Source organism: Sceloporus occidentalis, unplaced genomic scaffold, assembly GCF_023333645.1.
Source record: "Sceloporus occidentalis isolate IW3139 unplaced genomic scaffold, rSceOcc1.0.p SCAF_4, whole genome shotgun sequence".
In the NCBI taxonomy this organism is placed as follows: Eukaryota; Metazoa; Chordata; class Lepidosauria; order Squamata; family Phrynosomatidae; genus Sceloporus; species Sceloporus occidentalis.
Genome location: NW_028316984.1, coordinates 77,797,553 through 77,819,070, shown reverse-complemented (window position 1 = coordinate 77,819,070; position 21,518 = coordinate 77,797,553). Strand labels below are relative to the sequence as shown.

The 21,518-nt window shown below is 41.3% G+C and overlaps 1 protein-coding gene across 1 annotated transcript in view; it reads left to right on the top strand.

Moving 5' to 3' along the window:
• Positions 1 to 6,280: 6,280 nt before the first annotated feature.
• The window catches only part of LOC149314025 (putative thioesterase PNKD), a 40,314-nt gene continuing 25,076 nt past the window's right edge, over positions 6,281 to 21,518 (top strand). The window contains exon 1 of the mRNA XM_089520375.1: positions 6,281 to 6,441. Within this exon, the coding sequence (XP_089376501.1) occupies positions 6,281 to 6,441 (161 nt within the window). The remainder of the gene's footprint in view (positions 6,442 to 21,518) is intronic.

Here is a 21,518-nt window from a genome sequence, read left to right as displayed (position 1 = left end):
AAGTGGTTGCCTTGCACATACCACATTACAATAATTGAGTCTTAGGTTTCCAGTCCATGTGGCCAGAATATCCTTCTCCAGGAATGGTTATAGCAGCAGGCCAATCTAGGAGGATGCCATCTCACTTTGAAACAGTGTGTTGAAGCAGGGGCATCATTAGGGAGGTGCAGACAGCACTGGATGACCCCTCACTGGGGCTGCCTTTCGAGTATGGCAGCTCTGCTGACTGGGTGAGAAAGTGGGTCTTCTCCCTTTCCCACCCAGCCAACAGCTCTTCCAGACCCAGAAATGCTATGGGGTGGCAGGAGCAGTCCACTCCCACCAGTAATCACTGGTGGAACTGGGATGCCTTCTGAGTCTGGTGGCTCTGCTGAAGAGAGTCGCCTCCATCTCCTATTTTCCCAGCAGCTGTGCCAGACTCAGAAAAGTCTGTGAAGAAGCAGCAGCAGCCCACCTCCACCAGTGGCCACTGGTGGCTGACTTCCGGATCTGGCGGCTTTGTCGGCCAGGCAATAAGGAGAGTTGCCTTCCTCTGTCATCTGGCAGCAGCTCTGCCAGACTTGGAACAGGTAGTTGAAGTGAGGAGGGAGGTATTAAAAATGATCTACTCTGAGTATCCACAGTGGCATTACCAGGCTTGATGATGCCAGGTGCAAGGGGGGCTGCCAGGGGGACCTAACTCCCCTCTCCCCCCTCAGTTGTGCTTACTTATTGCTCTCACTGCTGCCTCGGCTGCCTCCCTGGGGACAGAACTAAGCTGGCAACGAAGCCACAAGGGGTGCATTCATCACTCTGCCGCAATGAAAGAAAGGCCTCACTAGGTGCCATCGCTCCTTTGGAGTGTCACCTGGTGCAGACGGTACCCCTTGCACCCACCCAATGACACCACTGGTTATCAAATATATGAGGTATGCTATTGTTCCCTGGTTAATCTAAAAGCTGTCTGCAGCTCTAATACCAGCAAAATAATTTAGTAGGGGATTTTGCTACTAATATTATTGGGTTTCCTGTATTAGAGCTGAAGCGTGCCCCTAGAGCTAAAGCTCACCCCTAGATTATGCACCTGTTCTGTAGGGCAGGGATCAACAACTGCAATGGGATCACTTTTCACCCCATGGGCTCCAGTGCTGCATTTTGTAACTCATGAGTATGGGGGACAGAAAGGTCTCAGCTGGGATTATATGAAAAGAGGTCAGGGTGAATGTGGGGCATTTCAGCAGGGACGATTCCATCTGGAGTGTGTGGGTGTCTTAGAGCAGAGAATGAAAATGCAGGAACCAAAGACCTCTGAAAAATAAGATGTTAAAGCTGTCTCTGGCCTGTTACAGACAGCCAAAATAAAGCTGCTTCGAGTCACTTTGGAGGTATGGTATTTCAATGATACATGCGTCCTAAGAGTCCACAAAGCCACGCTCCAGTCCTAAGGACTGGAGTGCAGCTTTGGTGAAGCTTCCAGACTCTTAGGACTCATGCATCATTGAAATACCATACCTCCAAAGTGACTCGAAGCAGCTTTATTTTGGCTGTCTGTAACAGGCCTCTGTTTAGTCATTTGCTTAATTTTACACATGTAAATGTGCTCGAGATAATACCACTAAAGACATATGGTTGTAATATTTTAATCCTCAACTCCTCCCTCCTTTCTCAAGTAATCCTTCACTGTTTTATGTCAAAAGCCATCTTTACAGCATCTGTGTTTCCATGGTGATAGAAGGGCTTCCTACAAGGCAAAATCACTGGGGAGATCATAAGAGCAACAATAAAAAAAATAAGATGGAACAAAATGAGGCTGAAATGTGGGGTATCAGCCAGAAATGAGAGGAATTCCTGAGGCTTCCGCTTCTTCTCAGAAGTGTAAAATCTTGGGAAGGGTTCAGGGGAGAGAAGGAGAAATCATTACTGGATCTTAACTACTAATGGGAGCCCCAAAACACTTGGGCTGCATCTGCACTGCAAAAATAATCCAGCTTGACACCACTTTAACTCCATGCTGTGGAATTCTATGAAGTAGAGCTCTGGTGCCACAACAAACTACAAATCCCAGAATACCATAGCATTGGGCCATGGCAGTTAACGTGGTGTCAAACTGGATATTCCTGCAGCAGTGCAGATGCAGTCTCTGTCTGTTTTACCTGCTGTAGAGCTTTCCCGAGTGAAAACCAACCCAAAGGCCAAACCTGGCTTTGTAGAGAGTTCTAAGCGGATGTCACTATACATAGTTGCTAGCGAGGAACCATGTTCCTGAAAAAGAGTTTACATTCTGGGAGCAAACCTTTTCACAGTTTGCTATAAAAATAAAATTGTTTTGACAGGCCTTTGAAGACTGATTGTTCAAGGGGAAAGGGCCTGTTAGAATGTGCTTTACAGTCTGTTGCCTGTTTTCTTTTGAATGGTTATGTTTCTAATGGGGGTTAATTTCAAACTTTCGTATGATGTGATTTTTTTTTTAGCTGGACGTTGTTTTAACTTTTGCAAGCCACCTTGAGTCCTGAAAACATAGGACATTAATAACAATAACAATAACAATTCAACAGAAAGAAAGGAAATAGCAAAAACAGTATTTTAAAAACATGAAATGTACATGTTCAGAACACATTCTTCAGCCATTAGAACAAAAAGACGTTATAGTGCCATTGTATTGCAGCACCACTTGACAGCTTGGGCTAAAATAACATCAACAAATAGGTCAAATGAGACCCTACAGTGATGAGATTTCTTTTTCCCTCAGTGAAAAAAGATGTTATTGATGGCTCTGCTTTGCTTTTTGATTACAGTAAAGGAGATGTTGGTTCAAATCCCCTTTCGTGCATGAAGCACATATTTTGAGCCAGTTGCTTAGCCTAATCTATCTCATTAGACTGTTGTAATGACATAGATTAGTGGAGCAATCACGTTTACTACATAGGTTTCTTGTGAAAAGGTTAAATAAAAATGTAGTTGTCATCACCACCACCACCACCATCATCATTTCCTTCAATAGTGGAAGTAGGGTCTTTACATTGACAGAAGATTTGAACAATAACCCCCATAAACCCTGGCCATGCTTTATGGCACAACTGGGAGTTGTACTCCCAAATATTTGTAGGGCCAAAGGTGCTCCATTCCTGTTACAGCACATGGGGCTGAAGTGGTGCTCTTTAGTTGAAATAAATCCCCAAGACTGTAAACAAACAGCTCTGAACAAAAGCAAAAAGACAAAGGGAAAGATTAGCAAGGAAAGAGGAAGAACAATAAGAAGTGGGAAGAACTGCTTATCATCTGCACTGAAATGATTATTGGACTATGACTCTGGAGACCATGGTTCAAATCCCAGCTCGGCCATGAAACCCACTGGGTGACCTTGGGCAAGTCACAGTCTCTCAGAAGATAGCAATGGCAACCCCCTCTGAAGAAATGTGCCACAAAAACCCCATGACGGCATTACCGTAGGGTCGCAATAAGTCAGAAATGACTTAAGGCACACAACAACAAAGTACTTTGCTGTATGGCCAACACAGCTACATCTGGATATGTTCACTATACCATGCTGGCTGTATAGAACCATTTGGAGACTGTGGCCAGAACTTGGAAAAGTTACTGTTTAAACTACAACTCCCAGAATCCTTTAGCTAGCATCTGCTGGGGAATTCTGGGAGATGTAGAGCAAAAATTATTTTTTCCTGAGCCTTGAACCTGATTTTAAAGTACCTATAACCTTCACCAGAATGGCTGTCTTCTTCATATAACAAGACTATTTTGCATACCCTACTCATTACTGTATTTGGTATAACGTAACATACATACAGCATACATATCATGCTAAAATGCAAAAATGAATATTAATTACCAGCCTCAGTGCAGATGTATAGACTATAACACCCATTTAATATAGAGATGATTAAACCTAAAAGGGTTTGGCAGAGAAAGGAATTAAAGGAGATGACTTTTAGCACATTAGATATTACTATCCAGTAGGTGCCAGCCTTCACACTGCAAGGCAAAACTCCAACAAATACAACAGCAAGAGAGAAATATAAAGAACAGAAGAATAATATGAGAGTGTTCTTGTTCTAAATGCTAGGAAAATGCAAATACTCTCCAACATACATTAGGGCTTGTGGGCTGGGTTAAAGCTGCTATTTCAGAGGGTATTTAGAGATACTAGATAAACAGGTGTCCCTATAGCACAATCTGGCCTTATGTGCTTTTTACTGTTGTTAATCTTACAACATAGCTGTCTTTCCAATAGACCTATTTCCTACTACTGTTGTTAAACTGCTTTTTGAGATTTCATACAGGATGGAAAGGAATTGGAAAGGAACAAATCGTCAGTCAGATGGACAGACAGATCCAGTTCCCCAGTGATAAACAGGGTATTATGGGGCCTGTAATAACAGAATAACTGTGTATTTATTATACAGTACAACTATGATCTGGTAAGGGATTAATCTAATCCTGACTTCTAACACGATACAGATTTGCTTTAAAACATCATCCGTGTATCTTTATGAGACCACTGGAATTATATGTGGTTGAAGAAACGAAAGGAGACGGTGTTGTTTAAGGAAGACACCATGGTGTGAGGTTTGAGTGTTGGCACTCAGGCTCTGCGAGGCCAGAGTTTGGATCCCTGCTCTGCCATGAAAACCCATTGAAGGTGCATCTACACTATAGAAATGTAGACACCACTTTAATTGCCACAGCTCCATCCTACATTATTCTAGAATCTGCAGTTTTGTGAAGCACCAGCACTATTTGGCAGAGATGACTAAAGACTTTTCAAAACTACAAATCCCAGGAATCCATAGGATGTAGCAACAGTACTTAGTGGTGTCAAACTGCACTATTTCTACAGTGTAGATGCACTCTTATGACTTTGGGCAAGTCACATTCTCCCAGCCTGAAAAGAAGGCAAAAGCAAACCCCTTGCCATGAAAACCCCATACCAGGCAATGGCACCACTAGGGGAGTATGGGGGATGTGGCCTGCTGCACTGGGTGACTCTCTAGCAGAGGGTCCTCCCGGCTTGCCATCTCCAGCTGACCTTAAAACATTAATGGGTGCATACAGGGAGATGTTGTTGTTGTTAACTGCCTTTGAGTCGACCTTAACCCATGGCGACCCTATGTATCAGAGAGATCTCCAAGGCCCTGCTCAGCTCCTGCAGACTCATGATCATGGTTTCTCCTGGCTAAGAAACCACAAATTTACATTTACAGGAACATTTTCAGCTTTGTGTGGTCATAATGGCCTCCATTTTCCTTGGAAGTCAGGTGTAAGCAATATTAAAATAGATAGCTATTGAATATATATATATATATATATATATATATATATATATATATAATTTAAATATATATTATGCAAATGGCCTTTGGCTTAAGCATTAATAAACTTATATATATATATATATATATATATATATATATATATATATATAATTTAAATCTTTATTATTGTATATTATTATTGCATATAATTATAGTATATTGTTATTATTATTTGTATCATTTTAATGATGTAATCCCACTTCGATCCGTGGGAGAGGAGGGAAATATCAATGAACTTTATTATTAGTAGTACAGTAGTAGTATTGCATATTATTAAAATATATTAGTATTGCATATTATTAAAGATATTATTATATATTGGTATTGCATATTATTATTATACATATTATATATTAGTATTGCATATTATTATTGTATATTAATATTGTTATTAATATTATTCCATGACTGTTGTTGCTCTTATTATAATTATTATTGCATGTTATTATTGCATATTATTATATATTGATATTGCACAGTATTGTTATATATTATTACATATTATTATTGTATATTATTGTTGTTGTTATTGCATATAATTATTGCATATTATTATATATTATTATAGTATATTGTTATTGCATATTATTATTATTCTGTATTATTGCATATTATTATTATTGCATGTCGCCGTTATCATTATTATTGCATATTATTATATACTGATATTGCATAGTATTGTTATATATTATTATTGTTGATTAATAGCATTGCATATTATTATTGTATATTACTATTATTGTTGTGGTTGCTGCTGCTGCTATGATTCTTGCATATTGTTATTGCATCACACTGCCCTCATTGTGAGCATGACCACATGGCTGCTCCTTGGCCCCCCGCGCAGCTGGACTCTGGCCCAGGCGCCCCTCCTACTCCTCCAGCCACAAGGCAGCTGCAGGCCATGCTCCGGGGCGCCGGCAGGGGGCGCTCTTGCGTAGCTCTGCTGCTGGGCTGCCTCTTGTGCGCAGAGCATGGCAGGGCTGGCGCTGCTGCTGCTGCGGAGGCTCCGTTCTCTGCTGGCGCTGCTGCTGGGCGCCTTCTCCTGCGGGGCCCTCCGCCACCTCTGGCTCCGCTGCACCACCCCCAGCCCTCGGCCCATGGCTCTGGCCGGACCCCTCCTCTTCCGCATCGGGTGAGCGTGCAGGGCCCTGGCAATTATGGAGGGGCATTTTTTTTGGGGGGGGGAGGTCACTTGGGAAAGGGAGGACATGACCAAATGCAAAGCTGGAAAGCACTCCTAGAAGTAGGAATGCATGCTTCTCGGTCCTACTGGTGACCAGATATCATGACCACAAAGGAGGACAAGGCACTGCGAAATGTAGGACATGCAAGGGAAAGATAATGGAGGACATGACCAAATGCAAAGCTAGAAAGCCCTCCTAGAAATAGGAATGCATGCTTCCCAGTCCTGCTCCAAATGTAAGAAATGTAAGACCTGTCTTGCAAGAGGAGGACAGCCTGGTCCCCCACAATAACAAAAATAATGATGATAATAATAATTATAAGGTGATCAGATGTCATGACCACAAAGGCGGACAAGGCACTGCAAAATGTAGGACACACAAAGGGGAAATAATGTAGGACATGAACAAATGCAAAGCTGGAAAGCAGTCATAGAAACAGAAATGCATGCTTCTCAGTCCTGCTCCCAAGGGAGGACATTTGGGAAAGGATTGTGGTAACAAAAAGCGGGATATAAATTAAAGTTTTATTTATTATTATGTTATTATTATTTCCACCTTCTGTCCAAGAGGAATTCCATAATGTCTTCCATTCTGAGCATGACTAAGAAGCATTGATTTATGATTTATATGAATGTTTTTAGCTTTTATTTTGCAATGTCTAACATTTTTCTTGAATGTCCTACGTTTTGCTGTGCCTTGTCCTCCTTTGTGGTTATGATATCTGGTCATCCTGGTCAGCCCTCCTTATCCACAGATTCTTTAGCCAAGGATTCTAGCATCCACGGCTTGAAAATATTCCACAAATGTATAAGTTCCAAAAAGCAAACCTTGATGTTGCCACTTTATATAAGGGACACCTTTTTATTATGTCATTGCATTGAATGGGACTTCAGCATCCACAGATTTTGATATCCACATGATGGGTCCTGGAACCAAAACCCAGCAGATACCAAGGGCCCACTATATAGGGGCCTATATACCATGAAGGTACCAGATCCATCTGATCATGGAAGCTAAACAGGCTCAACTCTGGTCAGTATTTAAATGGGAGACCACCAACAAATAACAGGTGCTTTAGGCTGTATTTGAGAGGAACGGACAAAACCACCTCTGAGGATCCCTTGCCTAAGAAAACCCTATGAAATTCATGGGGTCCCCATAAGTCGACAAACAACTTGAAAGTACATACACATATATGTTTCCAGTGTATCCATAGGTTTTGGGGACCATGACAGTGTTGGAGCAAAATGGAGCCAGACAGGTAAAGGGCTTAGGAGCATGAAAACTCTGGGCTGATGGCATGAAGTGAGGCTAGTGGAGAGAAGGTTTGTGGGGTTAGTTAGCATCCTGTGAGTGAGTGGATGCATTCATTCGGAGGGAGAAGAAGGAAGATTATGGTGGTTGACTGCATTTTATTAAGAAAAGCTATTTAAAGAATCTCAGTGTGTGTGCATGCATGAATGCTACATGTGTGCACTGTTACATGTGTGCACTGTTAATGAGGTGCCCTGAATAAATCTCTCTTGGTATCTGGGTGGTGGTGGTGGTGGATCATTCTAGGGGACTGAAACATTTTCTGCTTCTAGAGGTGTGCAGTAAGATGGTTTGGGTATTGAACTCTGGAGACCAGGGTTCAAATCCCCGCTTGGCAGGGTGACAAGATGACTTCCTTTTCCAGGACATAGCTTACATTTCAACCTTCTGTCCAGAAGGGATTCCAAAATGTCCTCCATTTTGAGCATGACTAAGAAGCATGAATTTACATTTCTATGAGTGTTTTGAGCTTTGTATTTGGTCATGAATGAACGTGTGTATAGTTACATGTGTACTTACATTTTTCAGGAATGTCCTACATTTTGTGGTGCCTTGTCTTCCTTGGCGGTGAGGACATCTGGTCCCCTTGTTGTTTGGCTGTGAAAATCCACTGGGTGGCCTTGAGCAAGTCACACTCTCTCAGCCTCAGAGGGTGCCAATGGCAAACCCCCTCCAAAGAAACTTGCCGAGAAAACCCCATGATAGGTTTGCCATAAATCAGAAATGACTTGAAGGCACACAACAGTCTCCATGAGAGTAGACCTACTGAAGAAACAGGATGACTGTAAGTGCTGACTAGCTATTCAGCAGTTGATTCAAGAGGTGTACTTGAGCTGAGACTTGCAGCTGGATTTGGGTTTAAAGTTGGTGTTAGGGTTAGCTTGCACTGTACAAAATGTACGAGACATTGAGTTTGGCTCAGCACATTTAAGAGACCTAGTGCTTTCTTGTCCCTGCTGCCACTGCTGTATTTCCCTCCTTTTTCCTGGAACAGTCAGCTGCTGACAATGTCTAGCATACACATGTGTGCTAGAAATCTCTCTGTTGTTCCTCCGTACAGTAGTAGTTTACCAATCCTGTGCAAAGGTTGACAAAAATGCATTTTACTTCTATTCTTTGAAAGGACCTCATTCAGTATTTGGGAATGGCCCTTGTAGCTTTGTAGGACATATTTGATATACCCAGGTTCAGTTCTCAGTATCTCCAGGCAGGGCTGGGAAACCTCTCAGAAATGTGGAGAGGTTAGTACTCCCATTAAATTCACTGGACTAAGTGTTGCTGATGAAGGTTTGGAAAACTTAGTTGTTTGGGCCAACAATTCCCAGCATTTCCCAACCAGCATAGCCAGTGATCATGCTATCTGAGGGATTCTGGAAGGTGTCATTAAAAAAAAAGTAACATTTTTTTCAGTTGCTGAGCCAGACTCTGTAGTAGCTTCTTGACTTGCTTAAGTCAGAGCTCTCTTGCCCATGTTCATTCCTTTAATGTGCTACTTTAAATAAATAGGAAATAAACATCTTATTATATGATAGCACTGTTTAAGTATTTGAAGGGGTGTCGTATTGAGGATGGAACAAGCTTTTTTCCTGCTATTCCAGAGAATAGGACCTGGAACAACAGATACAAGCTACAGGAAAAGAGATTCCACCAAAACATTAAGAGGAATTTCATGACAGTAAGAGTTGTTCAACAGTGAAACACATTTCCCTGGAGTGTGGTGGAGTCTCCTTCTTTGGAGGTCTTTAAACATGGCTGGATGGCCATCTGTCAGGGGTGCTTTGATGGTGAGTTCCTGTATGGCAGAATGGGGTTAGACTGGATGGCCCTTGGAGTCTCTTCCAACTCTATGGCCTGTTACAGACAGCCAAAATAAAGCTGCTTCGAGTCACAGTGGAGGTATGGTGTTTCAATGATGCATGCGTCCTAAGAGTCTAGAAGTCGCACCAAAGCCATGCTCCAGACTGGAGCGTGGCTTTGGTGCAGCTTCTGGACTCTTAGGACACTTGCATCATTGAAACACCATACCTCCACTGTGACTCGAAGCAGCTTTATTTTGGCTGTCTGTAACAGGCCTATGATTCTATTTTATTGTTTGAAATTTTGGCTGCATGGACTACAGATTTGTAAAATGGGCAAGGGAAGGTGGAATGAAAACTATACCCTTTCTATGATCTGCAGAGAGAAAAAGTAAGATAGTGAAAAAGCACAGTTTTAACCAAGGTGTTGTTCACATTGAGAGGGAAAGCGCAGCAGCAGCAGAGGGAAAGGCTCTTATAAGATAGGAAGGGAAGTCTGTGCTGTGGGCAGGAGGCGGAGGAGAAGGAACAGACTTACAAAATGAACCACATGGGAGATGACTCTGGTGCTGTAAGGAAAAAGGAGCTTCCTTTTTCTTTACTTCTAATAATAGGCCTTCAAGCTTCCCCTGACCCCCTGCATTTCTCCTATTTTCTTTATGTTGCAATGTCTTCTAAAGAAACTCTCATGTTGAGAGGATAGTGGTTAGAACAACACACATTCAAGCTTTTGCCACTTCAAATGCAGAGGTGGTCAAGTTGTGGTCCTCCAGATAGTGCTGAGTTACTGCTCCCATCATGCAGCACCATTGACTATGCTGGGCAAGGCTAATTGTCATTGCAGTCCAATAACCTCTGGAGAGTCACTAATTAATAAGGGAAATGAATGGCACCATGGACTTCTTGAAACCAAGTCTCTCCTCATCCTTATGGCTTCTCATTTCCAAACAAGTCTTCATCTCTGAAGAGATGCTTTTAATAAAGGGCATGGAACTCACTGCTATTGCACCAGAGTTGAAACTAGTGGACAAACTGGCTTAGTCTTAGAGGTTAGAGGTGAAGGCCTTGATGCAATCTTAAGTATTACAGTCTTTGTTTTTCACAAAAAGATAAAATGTTAAGTCCTTTTTTGGTGCAATAGGCACTTTGCTGGGAGGGGAATCACAAGCATCTGCTAGTCATGGGATGCTGTACCTGTGTGTCCAGTGGAACAGGAACCTTCAACAAAACCTTGCAGTATGGAGTGTTGATGTTCAGAATTCAGGGACTATATGCCATTCCTGTTCTTGTTTCCCCACCTTCACATTTCTGCAGAACTTGAGGTTCCTCCAAGCCTCATGATTCCTCATTCTTTTATGTTGATGGTGCCCTTTTGGCTACACAAGGAATTCATCTTCAGAGCATTGTATATAGAAAAAAATAAGGTATTAAAAATAAAAAAATTAAAGTAAAGAATCATATGTGACCCAAACTCCACCTGGATTTGATTTCGGAGGTGTGAGCTTTAGGGGGTTGTAACCTTTTCTAAGGGCAAAACTGTTAGTCCAACAGGACAGTGGAGCATCCAGGAGCTGCATCACTGGCCTTGGAAAGGTGAATATGTGCAAAAGGCACACTGCCCCCATTCCCATTTTAAGTTAAACATTAACTTCATATCTGAAGTGAGAATTTGAATGAAAGAGTGCCCCCTGGTTGCTCTACTATAGCAGGACAGTAAAGGGCAAAGTTTCCTTCTTCACGTGATGAATTGTGGTGCAGGCTCAGGGGAGACATACCTTGGACAAGCACTGAATATAGTCAGCATTCCCATTTGACTAGCATTCCCATTTGACTAGCTTGAAATCCTGGGTGCTATGACAACTATCTTCAAGCATTTGTGTCCTACTCATTGTTTTCCCAACAAATTTGGGAAATGTGCGTGACTTGAACTTCACTCCTTGCATATGTGAAGATTCAGGATATAAAACATCACATTAAAAAAGAAAGAAATGAAAAGTGCATATTTCATACTCATGACCATGTAATTAGATTTAAGTTATAATTAAAATTAATTCCATGTTTTCTTGATGTAATTTTGCACAATGTTATTAAGGAACCCAGATGGGGGAGCCTTTCATATTCAATAACTTCACAAATGTCTGGAGTTCTGGCTCTTTAGTTTATACATAGTTTAAAATTTATTGACTCAGTTAAGCAGAATGTATGACCTTTTAGAACACAGTGTTCTACTCAATGAGAAAGAAAAGGACAGGACTATGTTTTTGAAAGAGGTCAGAAATGAGTTACTAGTTTGCTCTTTCTGTAAGTCATGGTACCAAGGCCAGGTCAAAAAAATTTTTTTTTCCTCCAGCTAGAAAAGTCTCTCACTTGATTATGCAATTCCCTGTCCAGTTTCCTGTCAGGAGAGGCTTGATAGAAATACACTGTGGCTTAATGGGAGAAAGATTGACATTTTTTGTGGGAGCACATGAGGGTGTGTGGATCCATGTTCTTGAGTGGTGGTGATCAGATAACCTTTCCACATTTTTAGAGAATGTCTGAGAAAAACTGTAGATCACTGGCATACAGCTACTAGGTCTCTGTGTTTGTTGCATATGAAGCAAGGGTTTTAGTTTGTTAGGATAGGACCAATGAGGATGCTGCCCACTTATGGGAATGCTTTGAATGCTAGCCCAGATAATCTGGCTGACTCCAACTCTTTCAGGATTGACTAATAAGGGAATCTCAGTCCTACCACTATAAAGGAGGGGAAACCTTATGCCTTTCCGATGTTTCAGATTGCAACACCCATAAGCCCCAACCATTGGATGTGCTAACTGGCACTTCTGGGAGTTCAAAACATCTGATAGGTCATATATGCAATGCAGTTAAATGCTCTCTAACAAGACACTCTGCCAGGAGTGAGCAAAGTACAATCCTGGAGACCACATGGGGTTGCAGAAGGCAATTTTTTCAATCTTTGATCTCTCCAGATTCTCTAGGTCATCTTTTTTTTCTGGCTGAAGAAGGAGGGTGAATTGCCACTCCAGCAAGGTTACAGTAGAGTAAAAAAGGTAAAAGTAGACCCTTGACATGAATGTCTAGTCATAACTGACTGTAGGGGGGCGGTGCTCATCTCCGTTACTAAGCTGAAGAGCCAGCATTGTCCAAAGACAACTCTGATGATCATGTGCCTAGCATGACTGCACCGAATGTTGTTACCTTCCCACAGAAGTGGTACCTTCATCTACTTGCATTTGATACTTTCGAACTGCTAGGGTGGCAGAAGCTGGGACTAGTGATGGGAGCTCACCCCATCATGCAGCACTCAGGCCTCAAACTGCCCACCTTCTGATCTTACAGTTGTCAGAATTGTTGTCTTAACCATTAAGCCCCTGCATCCCGCAAGAGATGAGGCAGTTTACAGAAGAGGTAGTTTACTTTTTAAGCAGGGTGGGTAACTCTGGCAAGTATAGGGACCAGTGTTCTGCCCCAGGTGCCTATAAATTTTCTGCCACACAGATGACACCAAGTTTGGGGTGAGAAATGTTTAGGATGAGGGAATTTGCCATGTCTCCTAGCTCTGCTCCTTAAATCCAGCCTATGGCGTTGTCTTTGTGGATTTCAGATTAAAATAATAATGTCCAAAGATCAGATCACAACAAATGACTTGCACTTCACATGGTTTGTGCCTGATTTGCTCAAGCATCTTGTCTGCTCTTGTACCTAATATGATTCTGGATTTGAGAAGTTTGTGTTTTATGCCATGCAGTGTACCCCCAATGTTCTGGCTTTCAGATATCCTGTTCTCTTCAGTTGATAAAGTGAGTGCCCAGCTAGGTGTTGCAAATGTATGGTAGGAGATCCCCAAATACCATAAGCAGCTTCAGAAAGTTGCAGCTTTGAGTAGTATGGCAGTGTTGCAAATCTACTTTTTCCATCATAGAGTGCATCAAATAGATGAATTTCAGCAAATAAGAAATAGTTGCTAAATCCCTTGTATTAATGCATTCATGGCTACAAGAGTTTATAACTCAAATTCTAAATCTGTTTATTTATAAGTCATATTAGTTACAGGTTTACTTCCTAAAACAGCATATTTCAATCAGATAGCACTATTAATTTTTCAAGTTTTTTTTAAAAATTAAAATAAAAAGTTACTGTACAAATGTCTAGCTCTTTAATGGAACATTTAAAAACTAGACGTGCCATCTGCTCAAGCAAGCAAGCAACTTGGAGAAGGTCCACTAGATTTTGGAAAGTCAGAATTTCTATATCTTAAATCAAAGTGTTGTTGGTCTTCAGGTCCTAGCATCTTACACTATTGTTTATATTGGTCAGGCTGATGTGTGTTGCAGTCCAAGACTGCACTTTGCCTACCCATGTCCTACAGAATGTGCTAATTTTTCATGGATGTTATTATCCTTTTCTGAATCCAGTTTCTCTCTGGATACTCATCCCCTGTACACTGTGCCTACATATCTGATAATCTACTATTCTGTTTCATGAATGTCAGGAAGTAGATGGTAATTCATGAAAAATTATGCTAGTCTTCAAGGTACCACAAGGCTATTTGTGGATGGAAAAGATTGACACTCACTGTTTTAATGTATTCTGTGGAAACTCTCTCTAGGTTTTTTTTTAAACTGTTCAGAAACAAAGGAGAATGAGAATGAGAGTGTTAGCTTAACTTTGCTCTACCCCATTTCTGTTTTCAACCTCCTCCTCATGTAAAGGGTACTGGATATTTCCCCATTGATGGAGGTTCTCTCTGTAAATGATAACCTGGAAAATCAGAGGTTGTTGCTTAACTAGGATTCCACCTTTTAAAAACCCCTTCCTCATATAAAAGTGAAGAGCCAGCCTTTTAGCTCTAGCACCTCTCACTGTTGAAACTATGCACTGGTTGGACCCTTCTGTCTACCAACTAACTTTTCTTAAACACAAAAATGAACAGAAAATCTATTTCTATTTGTTCCATCTTGCTAGCCAAGTGCATTATTAGTTTCCTAATAGTTGCCTTTCAAGGTGCTGGGATCCCATTTAAAGCTTTCCAGAGAGCAGTCATGTTGAGAGGCTTAAGACTGAGGGACTTTGCCCATTTGGACTCATCCTGCTCTAAGTCAATAAAGAGAGGGGTGAGTTTTTGATCCCATTTTGTGTGTTTGTAATGTATGCATGTCATGTGCATAGCCAGGCCATGGGGAAAAAACAACCACCTCCTTTGATATTAGAAAACATTCCAGCCTGCTGGAGGCATTCCTATGAGGTGTTGTTTTGAATGGAGTGGTCCCGTGGAGCACAATAAGGCTAAAGAAAAACATGTTCAAGCTTTCCATTTTTGCAGCGTGTAGGCTGGATACTTCACATGTGGCAGCTTTAGCTGATCAAGATTTTGATTGTAGGTATCACATGCCATTTTGCTGCAAAGAACAGACTCCCTGGCTACTAGTACTGCCAGTTCTTGGATATGACATTATTCCTGTTCTGATGTTTTATGTGGGTAAGCCACTTTGAGTTTAACAGTGGGAGAGTCAGATCTCTCCAGAGGGAGACCTTTAATTTTTGAAAGGACTGCAAAGGAATTTGATTTCGATTTTGTCCAGCCTGCTTGTTTTACCTAGCTTTCCACTTGATGCATGATGTGTCTCATTAAATACCACTTGCTCCCCACATTTGCTTTTTAAAAAATGTTCATCCTTCATAGATACTTTGCTTTGTGAGTGAACTGCTCCAGATATACAGATGGGGAAAGAAATGTCAGCAGCGGGAAAGCAAGATGCTTGGCATAGTTATAGGACTTTCTCACATGAGGCTCTTCTGCTAAAATAGCATTGTTGCTAAAAACACTATGCAATTGAGATTACTTTATTTCCTATCGTATTTTAGGGAACCTTTCTAGGACTGCAACCTTTAGCTGTATCCACACTGCAGAAATAATCTAGGCTGACACCTTTTAACTGCCAAGGCTCAATGTTATGGAATTCTGGGATTTGTAGTTTTGTGAGACATTTAGTCTTCTTTGTCAGAGAACTCTGGAACTCCCAGAATTCCGTAGAATGGAGCCATGACAGTTAAAGTTGTGTCAACCTGGATTATTCCTGCAGTGTGGATGCATTGTTGTTGTGGCGTGCCTTCAAGTTGTTTCCTACTTAGGGTGACCCTATGGGCTTTTCTTGGCTAGATTTGTTCAGAGGAGGTTTGCTATTGCCTTCCCCAAGACTGAGAACATGTGACTTGCTTAATTTGCCATACAAGCTTACCATACATGGCATTTAGTACTGCCCACCCAATACTTTTTATCCCTGCCTCTTTTCTTAATTTAGCTTTGTTTCTCTGAAAGTTGCCCTCACTTTCCTCTTCCTTGATTAGAATTGTTTCTCCTGAATGCAAGCCACAGAAACTCTCTCACATACCCCTTTTATATATAGAAATATAAATGAAAAAGTCATATGTTAAAAAGGCATTTATTTATCCCAGCCTTCTTCCTTTTTGGGGGTGGGTGGCTAGGGGAAGCTGCATACCTTTCTCTTCAGGGTGACCAAAAATGATGGAGTGGGGAAAGAAATTGATTCTCATGGAATGAATGTTTTTAATAACACAGACACCAAGGAGCAGGACTTTTGAGAGCTAGAGAAATTGGAAGAAATAATTCAAAAAGAAAAAGCAAGGAGACCTCATTGAAGGACCTGGGATGTGCATCTCTCACTCACTCACTCACTCACTCACTGTGTTCATAAGAAAAGACAGCCCTTCTTTACTGATCATTGACCAAAGTAAATATAATAATAATAATAATAATAATAATAATAATAATATATTTATAGCCCACCTCTCCCCAGAGGATTGGGGTGGGTTACAATCAAAATAAATCATAGTAAAATAATAACACAATCCCTAACCCACAGTTTAAAATACAACAGCATAAAAATCAGTTATTAAAATTACAATAAAAATTACAGTAAAATTTAATCCCCATTACAATGAGGCGGTTTAAGGGAGAGTCAAAGAAGGCATAGTTGTGTATGTATTTATGTAGACAGCCCATCCTGCTAAAACTATACCAGCCTGATCAGTTTCTTTGCAGTATTTCTTGGCCCTTTGGCTCTCTCAGGCTGCATCCGTACCACAGAAATAATCCAGTTTGACATTACTTTAACTGACATGGCTCAATGCCATGGAATTCTTGATATTGTCATTTGTTGGAGCACCAGAAATCTCTGACAGACGGTTAAATGTCTCACAAAACTACAATCCATAGAATTCCATAGCATTAAGCCACAGCAGTTAAAGTGGTGACAAACTAAATTAATTCTGCAGTGTAGATGCAGTCACAGACATAGTATTGGTTCTGCCTTTTCTGCTAAAAACAGTTGAAAGGAGGACAAGAAGAGAGAGGCTGTCTCCAGATCAAAGGGAGTCCAGTCATTTGTCTTGATCTCCCTTCCTAAATGGACTGCTGAAAAGTGAAAAGGGTAAGAATTGTTTGGGTGCATGGAAGGGAGAAGCAGTGGGTTAATTCATTAGAGCAAGAGTGGAGAGGAAGGATAAGGATGAGAGAGAAATGCGCGCCCATTCTTCTGATCTCTTAAGCCATTCCCAAAGCGCCCAAACCATGCCCACTCACTGCCATATTCTGCATTAATGCAGAATTAACTATGGCACAGGGAAGCATGGCAGAACAGTAGCAGGAAAGGAGGTCATTCATACTTTCTTATGTTAATAAAAAGAAATGCTTACCAAATGGTCTCCCACCGGGTGAACAAAAGAAGAGGGATGATGTCATGTGATAAGCCCCAGCCAAAGACGCTATGAAATATATTCAGGGTTAAATTGAAAATAAAAAGAGCAGTGGTTTTTTTTAGAATATTTGTTGTAGCTAATGTTTTAGTGCCACATAATAACTATAGCAACGTTATCAACATAGAGCTAATGTTCCCACCCCAACTCTTTTAACCCTAAAGTTTTATTCTTTTGGCATGCACAGCTATCACATAAATGCACTAGGGCTGCATTTTCCATAGTTCCTGGCAAGGCAACCCAGGCTCTGCACAAATAACAGTTAAAGTGATGTCAAACCGGATTATTTCTGCACTGTAGATGCAGCCAAAAAGTGAAGTGTGAAACATATCACATTGTTCATGGGTTGACTTCCCAGCAACTACAGGGAATGCAGCCCTTTAGAGTGAGTACAAACAATTATGCCTGCTGGAATTTTCTAAGTTTTTTGGCATTGTTTTCCTTTGCTTCATCCTTTACATCTTTTGTTACATGACCCTAAGTTTTACCTTTCTTTTATCCATAGGTCATATCAAAATCCAAAATTCTGGCCCCAAAACCAGCCCCCAACTTATACATGAGGTTGGCTTGTAGTTGATATATACAGTACCCCGTATATACTTGACTATAAGTTGAGAATTTTTTGCCCCAAAATAGTCCCCAGAATCCTGGGTAGACTTATGCACGGGGCAATAGGTCTTTCGACCAAGCCTCTGCACAGCTGGGCTGCCTCCGCAAGGGGCAGCCCAGTTGGGGAGAGCCTGGGAAGGGCGCACGTTCACCCTGGCGACCACTCCCTCGCTGGGTTTCCTCTGCAGAGAAAGCCCAGTGAGGGACAGGCTTCCACAGGGATGTAGCCAAGGGGGGGGTCTGTGGGGTTTGGACCCCCCCCCTTCTGTTAGATATAATGAATTGTGTATGCTGCTACACCACCGCGCCCAAGCCCCATTATAATGGTGGTACTTAGTCTGCACCCCCTCTTACCAAAATCCTGGCTACATTCCTGGTTTCCAAGGGTGTGCGTTCGCCCTGGCGACTTCTCCGTCACTGGGTTTCCTCCGCAGAGAAAGCCCAGCGAGGGGCAGGCTTCCAAAGGCGCGCGTTCATCCTGGAGACCTCTCCCTCGCTGGGTTTCCTCCACAGAGAAAGCCCAGAGAGGGACAGGCTTGGGTGCGCGTTTGCCCTGGCGACCTCTCCCTCGCTGGGTTTCCTCCGCAGAGAAAGCCCAGAGAGGGACAGGCTTGGGTGCGCGTTCGCCCTGGCGACCTCTCCCTCGCTGGGTTTCCTCCGCAGAGAAAGCCCAGTGAGGGACAGGCTTGGGTGCGTGTTCACCCTGGAGACCTCTCCCTCACTGGGCTGCCTCCGCGGCGGAAAGCCTAGCTGGGGAAAGGCTTCCAGCCTCTTCCCAGCTGGACTGCCCCCTTAAGCCTGAGGGCAGGGAACTGTCCAATTAAAAAGATTGCATGTACAGCGCTGTGTAAATTTACAGCGCTTTATAAATAAAGGTTAATAATAAGTCGGACCCTCCTCGTATCCACGGGCCATATAAATACCCACATTTTTGGCCCCAAAATTTGACCTCGACTTATACATGAGGTCGATTTATAGACGAGTATATATGGTAATTTTTCCAATCTCTGCACAAATTGCTCAAATCCCTCTCTTGGTTCTCAGAGAGGGAAGTGTGAAATATATCACATTATCCATGGTTTTAGGTTAAAAAGGTTGGAGTGGGAACATTAGCTGTGTGTTGATAACATTGCTGTAGTTATGATGTGATTTTAAAATATTAGTTACAAGGGCTCTTAAAAAACATTAAACTGCTCTTTTTATTTTCAGGTTAATCTGGAATATATTTAATAGCATCTTTGCCTGGGGCTCTTTATTGATACAACCAGTTTACATACAAATAAAAACACTACCCAAAAGAAAAAGAAAAAATAATTTTAAAAGTTGTCGTTACCATGAATAAATTATATGGCTATGCCTTTCTATATTGATTCTCTATAATTTTCTTTCAATACAATGCACTTCTCTTGTATCTTTATTGTGTTTCAAATTAATTGCATTGTTTTCCATAACAAAGTAACCTACTCAGTGTCAATACTTTGTTTTATTCTCCTGCTGATTGTAGTTCTCACCTTTCAATTTAATCCCATAATTAGAGATTATATTTTGTGGCTTTCCTTGTTTATATTTAATATGTGAAATCATATTTGTTTATTTAACTGTATTTCCTGTCTAAATAAATGAGTTCATCCTTACCATTAAATATTTGTTTAATTTTGTTCATTTAACTTTCCAGTATTTCATTGTTAGATTCCAGTCTTTCGCACCTTTTCCGAAGGTTTATATTTAAGTCACTGAGTAATTCTGTCCATTTCCACCATATCTGCCAATTTAATTCACTAATCTTCTATTGTTGGTGTATCTTTGATTTTCCATTTTTGTGCATATAAGATTCGTGCAGTTTTTTTCATGTACAAGATCAGTGTCCAGTTCTTCCTTACAAAATTTTCTTCCAGCCCAGATGTCATATGTAATAAATAAAGTTCAGGATCCATTAGAAATTATTTTTATCAATTTCCTCTTTTGCCTCTTTCCCTCTTTTGTTCTCAGGTTTGAGATGGTGAATTAAAAGTTTTAAGCTCACTAGAGCTCTTCCTTTTACCTAATCTTTTTATTAGTTACATAGTTAGGATGTAGGGACCTCAAATGTCTGTACATTCACAAAGCAAATAATAAAGTTCTTTAGTTTGTAAATTGATGCTGCCTACTTATATTTACTTAAGTTACTCTCAACCAGGGAGAAACTGAAGATTTGAAGATTGAGGCACATGACTTCTGCTAAACTATGCCAATGGAAACTGTTTCTTAACAGATCCAGTCTTCTTCTCCTCCTCCTTCTTTTCCTAAAAGGCATAACACCCTGGAATATACAGTTGATCCTCCGTATCCATGGATATTTTTATGCCCAGATTCAACCATCCATGGCTTGAAAATATTTTAAAAAAATATAAATTCCAATAAGCAAACATTGATGTTTTCCATTTTATATGAGTGAAGCCATTTTACTATGCCAATGTATTTAATGGTACTTGAGCATCCACAGCTTTTAATATCCACTGGGAGTCTAGAACCGAACCACAAGGGACAACAAGGGACCATTGTGCTCCTTTCCCTCACAGGTTATAGTTTGGAACAATTACTCAACTGCCCTTTCTTCTATAGTAGCCTAATAATTTCTTATTTCAAGGTGGATTTTTGTCTATCTGTGGTTGGCCCAATAAAGGTATAATCACAATATGGATTTTGAAATTAGTCTTATGCTCAGCATGGCTGGCCTGGCATTTTCTACAAAAAGCTGTGCCCTCTCTAAGCTCTGTGTTTGTCACATAATGCTTTAATAACTGAAGCTCACCCAGGGAATAGCAGCAAATGGGAGAGACTAAAGGGATAATGTCTGTTAATTCTATTGTATCAATAGTGGCATCTAGATCAGCACAGATAACGAGTGACTTCATTCCTGGAGTACTTAGAAATGTGTCACAGTGAGTGGCTGAGGGATCAATTTGTTGTCATTAACAGCAGTATGAAGGAGCATTTTTGTTACACAAGACACCATTGTTGGATGGCTCTTTGTGTCTTTGTAGACTCAGTGGTTGGCAGAAAAGGAAGTTTTCTCTGGTGCCCTTTATGCCACAAAGTACCTCTGAATGATCTCGAGGTCAGTGGCGGCCAGAAAGTAGGTTATGATTTATTGATAGATCTCTGGGTGACTTGCACGAAGAGGTCAGCAAGGATTTCTGACTCCCAGTTGTCAAAAGTCCCTTTCTTTCCTCCCATCTTCTTAGGATGCTGCCACAATGTAGAATTAATGCAGTTTGCCATTGCTCCAACTGATTTGAATGTTGGACTATCACCAAGGTTTGATTCCCAGCTCAGTCATGAAGCCCACTGGGTGAGCTTGGCAAGTCCCATACTCTCTCAGCCTCAAGGGAAGGCAGTGGCAAAACTTCCCTGAACAAATCTTGCCAAGAAGGCACCATGATTGCCAAGAAAACCCCATGCCAAGAAAACCTTTGGGTCACCATAAGTCAGAAACAACTTGAAGCCACACAACAAGAAGTCAAGATTAAGTTCAGAGAGTCCCTAGA